Below are 13368 nucleotides of genomic sequence, written 5' to 3' on the forward strand. Positions count from 1 at the left end.
TTCTGAAGAAAAAAAGGCAGGCGTTCAACGTCTAGCAGGAAAGCAACTTTAAAACAAAGCGGCAGAACTACACTTAAAGGTTTTGCTTGAAACCCATTGGTTAGAATGACCGAATCAAAGCTCAGATCTGAATAAAATTAAGATCTCTCAGGATTAAGAATTGTTTGAAGAAGCAATTTATCCAATCTGACTAAACTTGAGCTATTTTGCAGAGCAGAATGAGATAATATTTTCAGTGCTAAACATCTATGGTGAAACATGTCTTGTCAGCATCATTTTTTGAAGAGACTTTGCTTCACTGAGATTCCCAGTCCAGTCTGAGTGAGATGGAGCTGAAATTTTAGCATTTATATGTGCAAAGCTGTGTTAAAACATATCTAGCAGACTTTCGGCTATTGATATATGGAAAGATGGTTTAGCAAAGTATTTACTAAGGAGGGGAGAAAAAATATTTTCAGATTCATATTTGAAAAAACAAACAAACTGAACAGCATGTGTCCTTTTTGTTTTCATTTGACAATTACACACAGTGTTGTGTTGATTTGTCACATGAAATCCCAGGAAAGCACACCCAAGTTTGTGGTTTTTCAAAATGTGGAAAAGTTTAATTCGTACTTTTGCAGGGTACTGTATCCCTGCCAGCAAAAATTTCATCCCTAAAAATGTTCTTCCTTTTGTGAAAATGATGAATTACTGCTCTAAATCGGACTCATATCCTTATCGCCTGCAGTATATTTTCTGCTCTCCAACTAATCAGTGCAGGCATCCACCAGCTTAAATATTTCTGTGTGTATTTCGACTCCAAGTGTAATTCAAGTCTTCTCTTTCTCTCTCACCAGATCGTCTGTGCGGTCTTTGCGGCCTTGCTACATTTCTTCTTCTTGGCAGCCTTCACCTGGATGTTCTTGGAAGGTGTGCAGCTCTACATCATGCTGGTCGAGGTGTTTGAGAGCGAACACTCCAGGACTAAGTACTTCTACCTGGCAGGGTATGGCGTGCCAGCTGTCATAGTGGCCGTCTCGGCCGCCGTGGACTACAGGAGCTACGGCACCGACCGAGTGTAAGTAGTGGGGGTGAAGAATGCATGGCATGAAGCGGGGAATGGATGATGGGGCAAGGAGGATGGAGGGGAGGAAAGTGGGGACTGAGGCTGGAGTGCCTGCTGTCATTTTGGCTGCGACTGCCACAGTGGACTCAACAAGCTTTGGCACTTCTCAAGAGTCGATACAGAGAGGCTGAGAGGGGAGAGAAGCTGAGAAGGCTGAAGAAGAGGAGAGAAATATGGGGACGAGCAGCAGAGAATGCACCACAGAGTGCCTGCGTGAGCACAACAGCAGAAATGTGTGAATATGGAAGGATTTAGCAGGCAGGATAGAAGGAGGGAGCAAAGGAAGTGTGGCTTAAGTGTGCGAATGAAAGCATTTGAAAAAGGGGGTGATAGAGTGGACTGTTAGCCTGTGTACAGATCCATTCTGGTTTGCACTTGACTGTGTCAAAATGTGGCTGGCCTCTGCTGCAGGGGCACACAGTGGTGGGGAATGAGGATGTGCTTAAAAAGCACAAGGTCATGTATTGACATATGGTTGACACCTTTGACCTCAGATGTTGCCAGACTCCTAGAAAACAGCATGCATCTCATTCATATGAAGCATATGCAAAGTAAGCAACAAAAAACTAAGAAGGCTATACCCAGTTTCACTCGAGTGTCCCGTCCAAAATCTGTGAATACTATGTGGTAGACCAATGCAAAGTCGTTCATTATTGGTAAGTGGAAGTTTTTTTGTTCTAAAGAAAAATCTGTAGAACCATCTTTTGCTGTAACTACAGCTGCAGGTCAGATAAATGCTAGTACGTACAAGAAGTAAAACTTCATTCATGGTTGCAAGAACAAGATAAAAGTTCATTCTGGCCAGGACATTTTATTCTTCATGAGAAACTTCAGTGCAGAACTGCTGGGAGACAGTGAGAAATGTTGACAAATTGACAGTATTTCCATTTTCATTTATTAACCAAAATGAAATAGCTGATCAACACACAACAACTGTTAGACACCACATGAGAGTCCAGCCCGGGTGATACCTGTCAGTTCAGGTGAACATTCTCATGTTGGTCAGTCTGAAATTGCGCCATACCCTGTCCAGATGAAAGCAACATAAAATCCCAAAAATGTACATTAAAGTTTTGATGATGTAATAAGGCTAAATTCGGAAATGTTTGCGTACTCATTAGCTGTCCCTCATTCTGTGGCTGTTTGAAATTTAAACAGGACATTAACAAAGTGAATTTTGGAATTTAACAGCTGGTATTGGCAGAAAGAAAATCTCTTCCAATTAAAATATTGAAATATTGTAAAGTATATAACCTTTAAAAGATTCACTGGCCCAAATGTTCACATTTATTGTTCCATCTGGGACCTACTGTGGCTCAGACACCGCATCGCCTCATAGAAAGCGAAAGACATGGGAGGGACTGAATTTAGCTGTGCTTAACGATCAAGCTACACCAATTCACAGGCCACTTAGATCAATATTTCATTGCAGAGTGATCATTAAAGCATGAGAGTCTGAATGCCAAGTTCTGGATGAATAATCTCACTGCATCCCATTAGGTAGCGAAGCATTGTGGAAAACTTGAGACGGCAGTTTTGAAAAGAGAAACGAAGAAAAGATAAATGGCACGCCATGCGTTAGAAGAATGAAGCTGAGCGTCACAGAAATATCAGGTGTCATTAAAGGTTTGATCTTAGTAGTTTTTGGTAATACTGTACCCAAATATCTTTTTAATAGCTCTGTGCCTGTCGGCCCTCGAAGATCTGAAAAGTAACTGACAGAACTATTTTCACTGGAAATCGCTTTTCTTTGAAAGCAGCAACTTTAATCACTCATTTATCACTCCAGCTTTGAAAATGACACCACTTATCAATTTTAGCATTAACACACTGAGACAAAACATGTGAAAACATCACACATCATTCCTGCTGTGTCACTCCTGAAAATGTCCCCTTTTTTTCCCCTCTCTCGTTCATATCCCATAATGAACGGTGGCTCTAACTTAGCAAAGGAGCCCTAATGGAGGGTTCTGTGACACAGTCAGGGACCCATAATGGAGGGCTCACTAATGTGTTGGAAATTGAAAGATTAATAATTCAAAAGCAGCTAGTCATGAATCAGTTGGCCATTTTGCCGCCATCTTTCTCTGCAAGCAGCTGGGCCTGACCTCAGCGGAGGGCACTGTGGGACATTTTCTCTCCCCCCCCCCGCTTGCTGCGATTTATGAGTGAAAATGTTTTTGGATTGATGTGCGTTAGCATACAGCAGTATATCTTTTGCCAGTGCAGCTAACCTCAGTGTCAGAAATTGCAGGGTGTGTCAGTATTTTCATGCAGGTTTTATGTTTGCGTGCAAATATTACGTGTCCGTTTGCGTGCCTTTGCTCTCCACTTTAACTTCAAGCTCCAGACTCTATAAATAGCCTTGTGAGGCCCACATCAGTAACTCAGTATTCAAATGAATTGAGTTGTGTCACATTTTAGCAGCTGCGGTATGTTGCGATGTCATATATCTGAGCCCTGAGGGGGAAGTAAAGGTTTATAAATCACAGGTACTCATCCCGTGCTGTCTCCCCCTCTGTGTGTGTGATGTATGTTTGAGATGTGTGTGTCATCTATTTTCCTCCAACCTGTAACACTTCTCTTACTACTTTTATTTTCACCCACTTCCATTCTTTGTCCTCCCATATTTCCGCTGCTGTATGGCTACTTTGTGTCTTCTGTTCTCTCCCTTGTGATTGTGGCAGCAACTCTTTGCTAGACTGCAGCCATCCGGGACAGGGGTCGATTTGGTTTTGTAGTAGTAAAACAAACAGAATTTAAGCTCTAAAATTTACAATTAATTTTATTTGGGATCTACACTTAATAGCAAAATGTTGATGTTTACCAACTAAAAAAAAAAGAGACTTTTATTTCTTTTTGCAATATGCTTATTCAAATTACTTGATTTCAATTACTTTATTAAATTTGGTAGGTTCTAACTGTTCTGTTGTATACTGACTTAAACTTTGGACACTAAAATTTAACTGGATTTGCAAAAGGTTGGAAAAATCTTTGAAAACCAACCTCTAAGTAAAAAAGCTAGCCAACTTACAAAGGACCAGTATGATTTGGAATGTTTTGTTCCCTAAATATTAAGGACTTATTAAAACATCTTTTAGTTATTATGGGTCTACTATTAAAATTTGCTTTATAATATGATGTATTTATGGGTGACACCAAAGCAATAATGGACGAAGCTTTTAAAGTCCAAATATATTTTCTTGACACTTTATTTCCCACATAAATATAAAAGACTACTAAAGACTACATAGTCCGTTATTCAATCAGAAAAGCCTGAATAAATAGATTCAGGCCAAAAATCGTCTTCATTTGATTATGTATGGATGAAGTAACATAATGTTGGATTTTGGGAAGTTGCGGTAATGACATCAGTGTGTGAGAACACATTGTATTTCGTTCAATCAAGAGCTAAAAATTAAGAAAGTAGTAGTAAAGACAAAGCTATGCTGCATTTATGTATTTGTACAGTGTGGGCATAGCAACACACACGTCCTTGAACATTGAGGTTAGATAGGCTGAACTGAAGGACACTTTAACTCAAAGAGACACTTTAGTAACACACATACAAAACAGATGACCTTGTAAAAAAATATTAAATAATAAAAAAAAACATGAATGCAACACAGTATTTTTTTTTCAGACTTTTGCACATGCAGAATTGTTTACAATAATTGGTGAACATGAGGTATTAATGTCGACATCATGAGTTCAAACCCTGTTTTTTTTCCATCATTTTGTTTACGCTTGTTATCCTAGACAGAACATGTCCTGGATATCTGTAACTCACTTCACTACCAAATATATCTACATTTTTGTTTAGACATTTTGATGTCTTTTCAGCCTTTAAAATTGTCACTCTGTATTGATAAACAGACTTGATTAAAATGTTAGTCATTTTATTACCTTCCAGCATTTCTTTTTATGGCTATGCATCTGTTTGCTGTTATGTTTCCCATGCATGATGTCTCTTTGTTTCTGCTTCCAGGTGCTGGCTCCGCCTGGATACATACTTTATTTGGAGCTTCATAGGACCTGCTACTCTCATCATCATGGTAAGATATAAAAACATACAAGCTTTAAATGGCACTGGGTTCACTTTGAGAGAGGCTGTGACATACTGGTGCAGGAGCCAAGGGCTACATTAAGGTGTTTGTTAATCCAACACAAGGTTTGCCTGAGCTCCTCAGCAGTGTTAGAGTAAGCAGAGGGAACTTTGTGTCAACTTAATAATTCCCATTCATGGATTAGCTCTCACAGAGGCACACATTCCTGCAAGCTGGAAATCTCTGGAGGGGACACAGAGCACAAATCTCTGCACGTTACACAGATTATGATAATAACTCGGCAAAGTTAAGATGTTATTAGGCATTTACTTTTTCGTCTAGGAGATGTTTTTCTTCCTGACCCAGCTGTTTGACTGTAATGCCAGTTGAACATGAGCTGCCAGATAGTTCCCAGCTCTCCCATAGGAACAAAGCCGAATGAGTTTCAGCAGTCGGCAAGCTGTTATGAGAGGAGACATTCCACTTGAATAACTAAACAGAGACAGAAATAGAGTGAGGTGATCCAACACATTATTTGATATAAACAGAATGAAATGATGGGATACATGTCCAGTTGTCATTTTATTTTTTTATTTTTTGTCAGTTTAGAAATGTCAGCCAGTGTCCCTCAGATCTAGTCAGAGCAGCAATAAGAGCAGAGCACGGGTGAAAACGACACTGTTATGAGCTGATCTGATTGGTGACAACCTCTGAGACCCTGGCACAACGGTCCAGGCAGTCATCGTTAAAGCAGCCCATCTACACATTAGCGAGCCAATCGAAAACACAGCATCTACGAGAATTGTGCTTCTATTGTTACAGTGATCATTAAGTGATGTAATGACTGCTGTATTATCCCTCAAGCTCCAGTTGCTGTATTTTGAGCACACAAAGGTGGGTTGATTGTGTTCTGAAATTGTGTTCCCCAAGCCAATTACAGCTGGAAGGAAAATGAAATGATGTGCGCTGTTTTGGAGTTGTAAGTTGCTCCTTTGACATTGCGTCTTTTAATTAGTCTCGTCGCTGCGGAGAATCTAACATGCATGCCTGCATTTCTGTGTTTTGCAGCTGAATGTAATCTTCCTCGGTATCGCCCTTTATAAGATGTTCCATCATACGGCCATCCTCAAGCCAGACTCCGGGTGTCTGGACAACATCAAGTAAGTTTTTCTGTTCGTACCAGTCTGCCTCTACACAGCAGGGCTTATGCTGAAAGCAGGGGTGGATTATACAAGCTTGGATAAATTATGCTGAGAAAAGAGTTTGACATTTTGGGGAATAGACTTAGGGTGTGGTTGTTTGCTTGGCAAAGAGGTTTGATTCTGCTCTAATGTTTGTTTCCATTAGATTGGGGTTGGGTAATGAAAGGGTGGAAGTGTATGGTTTGTTTGGCACAGCTGAATGTGTAAGCAAATTATTACGTTTACGTCAATTGAGTTATCTTGCCCACACTAAAAAAGACAATGGAGCTCCAACTTCAAAAAGTATTAATTGGTCACATGTAACTGAATTAAGTCACACTTACTTTATCTGCCTTTACACCTTAATAAACTTAATAAATTAACTTAAGTAAACTTAACTTGATTTCTTGTGACCACTTGGCACAAAATATTTAAGTTTGATCACCTGTTCTCTTTTTAGTGCATTAAAAAAGAGTATATATCAATTAAGTTGTATCTTTTTGTTTCACTAAAAAAAAATAGGAACAAAAAATAATTTGCCAGCAGAATAACCTCATTAGTTATTAACCTCATTAGAGATTACATTCTCTATCTTTACTTCAATTACAGATTTAAAAAAAAACTAAAAAGAAAAACAACTGTCAAGAACTTCAACTTGTCTGTTAAGGAACATTGTACATTTTTGAAAACCTGACTTCTTATTCATTTAATGCTAACTGTGTTAAACACTCATGTACGACAGTAATATGTAAACTGTTTTTGTCTCTGAAAATGTTAAACAACATTTCTTTTGTTTATTATAGCAAATGCTTTCTCCCACACACAGAAAGCATTTGCTTTTCACGATATTAATAATTCATAGTCTTTTGGCAGAAAGAAGAAACAAAAGTATTTAGAATGCTTACTTATTTTTTTATTTATCTGCGTATTTCTTAAAGAGAAACTGCAGTCAGCTGTATTCGGTATTGGCTGGAAAAAAACTGAAAATCAGTCCCTAACTTCCGACTGTTTTAAATCAAGTACAGTTCTTTTGTTCTGGAAAATATTCACATAAAACCAAGTGTTACGTGAATATCTCTTTACATCTATGATGTAATGAAGCTCAGAGCCACCTAAGCTGTGTTTAACAAATATTTAACAGGGAGAGTGTTATGCTATGTTTGACAGTTTACCTGTCTGAGTGGAGGACAAACACAATGTGCCATTTACCCTCAGGACCACCAGGCTGTATCTGTCGCTTAGGTGAAGACTAATTAATGAAGTTACAAGTGCTGCCACCTGCATAAATGCACAGCACTTTCAGTAGCAGTCAGTAACCCTACGAAGCTGTAGAAATTCAATAAAGTTAGAGGACATACTCCAGATAAGAGCTCTAAGCAGCAAACGTTCCGATTTAGCTTTTGTTAACTGAGAGTTAAAATTAGATTGGTAACAAGTAATCGGCTACAAACATGTCCACATAAGTGCACTGGAGTTTTATGCTGCAGAAATTTATAAAAGTCTTGTGATTGCAAAACAAGCCACAATTCTCACCCTTCTGCCACTATGCTTTACAGCTGGTATAAGTTGCTTCTGCAGACATCTTGTCTTTGATTTCTACATCAAATGTGGCTCTATAACTGATCATCCATTTGATCTCGACTGTCCAAACTGTCCGAATAATTTCCAATACAAGAAAACTGATTAACTCTTGATAGAATTAAACTTTATCACATTTTGTGGCAAAAAAGAATTAATTGTTTTTCTAAATGCTATACTAAATAGCTTCTGGCTAACTGTTGTACATCTCAGATCAATGTTTTGTGCCAAGTCTAAATGAAACATATTTCATATTTCCAAGAGTTTATTTTTCCTTTAAATTGCATAACTCATGTCAAGGGTTTTGTTCTACAGAGACTGAACCTGCCTGATATTCTGTAATTTCTTATTTCAAGTTCATACTTCAATGTAATTCAACCTCGTTTGATTTTCCCTGCCAATGAATTCTTTTATGAAATCTGTGTTATGTTAAACGCTTAGCAAAACGTTATTGAAAAGTATTTGCTTATCTCTGTGTGCAATAAAGGTATAATGTGATAAATGACTAAGAAAAGAAATCAATAAATTAAAATTTTATGCTTTTATTTTGTTTTGTGTTTTTCCATAACCTGGTCTGTCTTAGCATGGTGAAAGTTGTCTAAATTGTGTGAAATCATCTTTCACTTCATTATGTCATATTTTTTATATATTATTTCAGTATTTATTATCCTCCTTTAATCACCATCATAATTTCTGCTTTTTTATTTCTTCTTTTTACCTTCTATTTATTTTCTTCACTTTGTTTTCTTTGTCTCTTTAATCTCATGCCACCCTCAGTTATCTTTGTTGTGGATTGATTCTGGTAAGGCGTCTTTCTAGTGAGATATTTTGCTTGGTTTGCTTGTTTTTGTTTTATTTGTTTGAACAAACTACTCAAAATACCTTAAAAACTTCATTTATTGAGCACCTATGATTTATTAGGGTCTAGTATACAAATATTTGACTTGATCTGGTGAGATATGATGCCTCGCAAAGGTTTTCACATTTGTTCTTGGGATTTAATCTATCAGAGTTGTGCAAAAAACTACAATTCTGACTTAATTACATGTAGTAAAAATATGAAAAGTGTTAGAATCATTTGTATTTGGTCCCCTTTAGCTGGATATCCCTAAATAGTATAACCAAGAGCTTTCAGAAGTCAACAGTAAACATCTGTTCTTTGAAGGGTTAAAGGATTTCTTAGAGAACAGTCTTGAACAACCATGAGGACTGCAAGATATTAGAAAGAACTTTAGCCCTTTCATGCATAGTGGTCACTACAGTGGACAGCTATCTAAAAGCTATTTTCTTGTGCTTCGTGTGGATTTTTATGTTATAAATGCACACAGACCACTGAAGTGGACACTAATGCATCATAAAATATACCATCAACTACTGGCCATCAGCTGCAAATGCAAGAAATTATTTTTGTTGAATACAATATGGCCGACAGACAAAAAAGCATGAGAACCGACCCGGTCCCTCCTACTGTAGACGACTCTTGCAAGTAAAAAAAATATTGTGACATCAGATAACCCCTAAGGAACAATACTACTGATGTATTTTTCAAATAACTTTGTATTTGGACAAAATTACAATTGATCACATTAAAAAAAAAATTAAAAAAAATTATTTTTACAAAAAAAAAATCCTACCTTTTTTTATGGCTTAAGAATTTTTTTTTTTAAATGGAAAAAAAATTCTGACACAAAGGATCATAATCCATACATGAAAGGGTTAGAATAATATAGCTTGTGAGTTACAAAGTAACAGTTCACTAATCAATGGTAATGTCTTTCTGCTTTGGGTGTATTGCAAACATTGACCCCAGATAGTCTGCAATCTAGCTAATTGATGTGAATAAAAGAAAAATAATTATTGCTTCCATCTCAACAAAACTGTTTTATTACAAAAATTGCACATCTGCAGTTTTGACAACAAAATAGCTTTGTTTTATTTTCTTAATTGAACTAGAATATCTGAATTCCCTGCTAAAATGTTTTCTGTTGAATTAGACAAGCATATCCACATACAAGTGGCCTAGGGAGTCTGAATTGGTGTTACTTCATTAATTCAGATTTATAAAGTGTTCAATCTGTTATGTGCAATACTAATATTGAACACAGCCAAATTGCAATAACCATTTGCAAAAGCAAGTTCAGGCCTGACAAATAGCATCATAAAGATCAAGGGTCTTAATAAACCAGTCAAGTTTTATACTTAGATGTTTAAGGCAGGATTAGGTTGTAAAACTTTATTACAAGCTTTGAAAATTATGCTTAGCACTGTTGAATCTGAAGATGGAAAGAGTATAAATCAGAGAAGTAGCCAAAAACTACTATAGGTGTAACGCTGCATGAGCTGGCATTTATCCATAACTCAGTTGAGTTGTTGACTAAAAACCTATTATCCACAATCCACAAACATTTCCTTTAAAGAAAAGTGGTAGTAAGAAAATCATTGATAATTCAAAGCTGCAAATACTCCTAACTAAGATTTACCTAAAGCCATTTGGGAAATATAGAAGACGGTCATCTGGTCACATGAAACCAAATGTAAACCTTTTGCAAGCTGGTACTGTATGTAGAGGAACACAAATTATCTCGAAAACATTCACCCTACTGTGAAATAACTGTAGTGGCAGCATTAAACGGTGAGGACTCTTTTTTTTTTTTTTACAGCAGGGAGGCTGCTTACTGTTGATGGGAAGACGGATGGAACTAAACAGAGGAAAATCCGGAAATAAAATCTATTAGAGGCTCCAAAAAGTTGAGATGGATGTTAATCTTGAAGCAGGACAATGACCCTAAACATGCAGCCAGCGATATCATGCAATAGTTAAGATCAGTGCATATAAATAGATTAAAATATCCCAACCTAAATCAAACTGAAAATCTGTGGCAAGACAAAATAAAAATAAAAAATGATGTTCACATCCATCATTAGTTGATCTTATCTTTTTCCTTCCACTTCACAAGCATAATATACTACTTTGTCTTGTTCCATTTTACATCAGAGCCCAATAAAATACAGGGGAGTGAATATTTTTGCAAGGCAATGTGTTACAATGTTGGTATGTGAATTTGGGGCAACAGATATGAGAGAGAAACAGTAATTCAAGAGGGATTTGGAGGAAGAGGTGAAATGGTGGGATAAAAGAGAGAGATGAGTGCAGCCGTTATTGAAGAGGGTCATCAGGCGAGCTTTATTGGAGGTTCTGTCTCGCCTGAATGGTGCCACAGAGGGCAACATCGAATCAATCACCTCGGTCTCACTCACTTACTCTCCTCCTCTGTCTCCCTTCCTTCCTCATAGCTCTTCTAATATCTTCCTCCACATGTTGTCCCCCCACACTTCCACCCCCACCGCTTCCCTTTGCTTCTATCCCTCGCATTAGAGGTGATCACTGCCCAGTCAGCCAATCAAATTAACAGTCATCTTCTCGGCTGTGGCAGACCCAAAAGTTTGACCTTTGGAGGGAAATGTCATTTGTAATGGCTATAATGTCCCTCTACTTACTGCCCTGTGAAGCCAATCACATTCACACAGACACACACTTATGCAAGCACCTGCCTCGATGTGCCTCAGCATGACCGCATTTCAATGACATTTGGCCTATGATTCATTCGTTTGTAGCCTTTATTTAAAATAAAAGTTTACAGCCTTGAAAGCTCTTCTTTGGAAAGTGAACTACATCGAACAGTTAGAGTTCTGGACACCATTAAAATTAGTATTCTTTAACCTTCTGACGTGTTCAGACTGATGGAGTTTGGCTGCAACTCGCTGAAAGTACAGCGTAAAATACTTAGTGTTTTTGACAGCAGCAGTTGATGTAATCTGCCTTTTTACCCTCCTTCCCTCTCCTGAGATGATATCTAAACGAAGAAATCCACTCTGACTTGTAAGGGTATAACTCTTTTAAGTTAAACTCCCACTGTTCCTCCATCCCTCTCCCACAGTGTCACGGCTCTCTATGACCCCACTCTGACCCCCACTCTCCTGATCCCACATGCATCAGCCTCAGCTGACTGGTTTTTCTGATGCAGAGAGCAGGCAAAGTTTTGCCTGTCTGAATCTTAATCATGAGGAACACACTACAGCTGATGGAGTATTGCTCATTTTCAATTACTTCCCTTTCCTGTGCAGGTCCTGGGTGATCGGCGCCATCGCCCTGCTGTGTCTGTTGGGCCTGACCTGGGCGTTCGGCCTTATGTACATCAACGAGAGCACCGTGATTATGGCCTACCTTTTTACCATTTTTAACTCGCTGCAGGGCATGTTCATCTTCATCTTCCACTGCATCCTTCAGAAAAAAGTGAGTCGGCAGGAAGGGGAATGTTTGACATAAGTGAACATATAGCACAGTCGTGGCCAAAAGTTTTTACATTGAGAAATCTTTTTTCTTTTCTTTTTTTTACAAACTTTACTGCTTCAGTGTAGTGAGAATGTTCTGTCAGATGTTTCTGTACAGGCATTCTATTGCAAATAGGAATAAGGCCAAATGCAGACCTCTTCAAGAAACTTGCAACACATTATATAGATTAATTACACACAAATGGATGCTTGAAAGTTTTGTTGCTGTAAATTATGATTATTTTCCACTAGCAGGTAATGGAAACATGACATTTAAAATTTTAATTTCACATCTGCCCATTAAAAAAAACATATTTAATTCAAAAATGTGGGCTTAATGAAAAGTGAGATGTTATTTTCAAAAGGTACCTTTTAATCTGACAAACTGACCTCGCTTATTGGAATTTATTGAATATGACTGTACAGAACTGGGTCCAGAGCAAAGAGACAAGGTCAGGTTTTAACAATGTTTTTTTTTTTTTTTTGCAAAACATATCCAGTTTAATTTTGTTTTTGTAAATAAAGTAAAGGTCTGAAGTTTTCAAGAATCTGTAAATAGTATAAAATATTCCAGTCAAGGTTTGGCAGTTTGATTATTTTCATGTTTTCATGGCAATTTCATTTCAAGGTGATCCAAATGCCACTGAAAATTCTGTTTTACAAGTTGAACTAAGTTTTCATTACTAAGCTGATATTGTGTTCTAACACAGCTAATGATACATGCAATCCTTTAAAATGAGAAAACATGTCAAATTGGCAGGACACCAGCACTGGAGAGCCCTGCCACTGACTTGGACCTAAAAAGCAACTGGACAGTGCTTTGCAAAACAGAGAAGCACTTTTTTGCGAAGATTTTAATTGAGAAATGAATATATTTTATTAAAAAGTAGCTTAGAAAAAAAGATTTAGAATGGATCCGTACCCAAAGATTCAGTGTGTTGATCCCTGAGCAACTTACTCACTTTTACCTTTTGACATGGTGCTTGGGAAATACACCACCAAACTGCTCCTGGATCACCGGTCAGCATTTCTCTATGGAGAAATGTTTCCGTGTTCCCTAACCTGGAAATGTAGGAAACATTTACATCAGCAGCTTAACACACAGAACAAATTAGTTTTTTCA

At 37.6% G+C, this 13368-nt stretch overlaps 1 protein-coding gene across 7 annotated transcripts in view; it reads left to right on the forward strand.

Annotated features, from left to right (window-relative positions):
• Positions 1–13368, forward strand: part of LOC102235489 (adhesion G protein-coupled receptor L3-like) — a 162981-nt gene that overhangs the window by 136764 nt on the left and 12849 nt on the right. For all 7 annotated transcript variants that reach the window (XM_014471006.2, XM_023333514.1, XM_023333515.1 and 4 more), the window contains exons 17-20: positions 840–1060; positions 5097–5163; positions 6223–6314; positions 12039–12207. In XM_014471006.2, the coding sequence (XP_014326492.1) occupies positions 840–1060; positions 5097–5163; positions 6223–6314; positions 12039–12207 (549 nt within the window). The remainder of the gene's footprint in view (positions 1–839; positions 1061–5096; positions 5164–6222; positions 6315–12038; positions 12208–13368) is intronic.

The sequence above is a fragment of the Xiphophorus maculatus genome, chromosome 5 (assembly GCF_002775205.1).
Source record: "Xiphophorus maculatus strain JP 163 A chromosome 5, X_maculatus-5.0-male, whole genome shotgun sequence".
NCBI classification, from domain to species: Eukaryota; Metazoa; Chordata; class Actinopteri; order Cyprinodontiformes; family Poeciliidae; genus Xiphophorus; species Xiphophorus maculatus.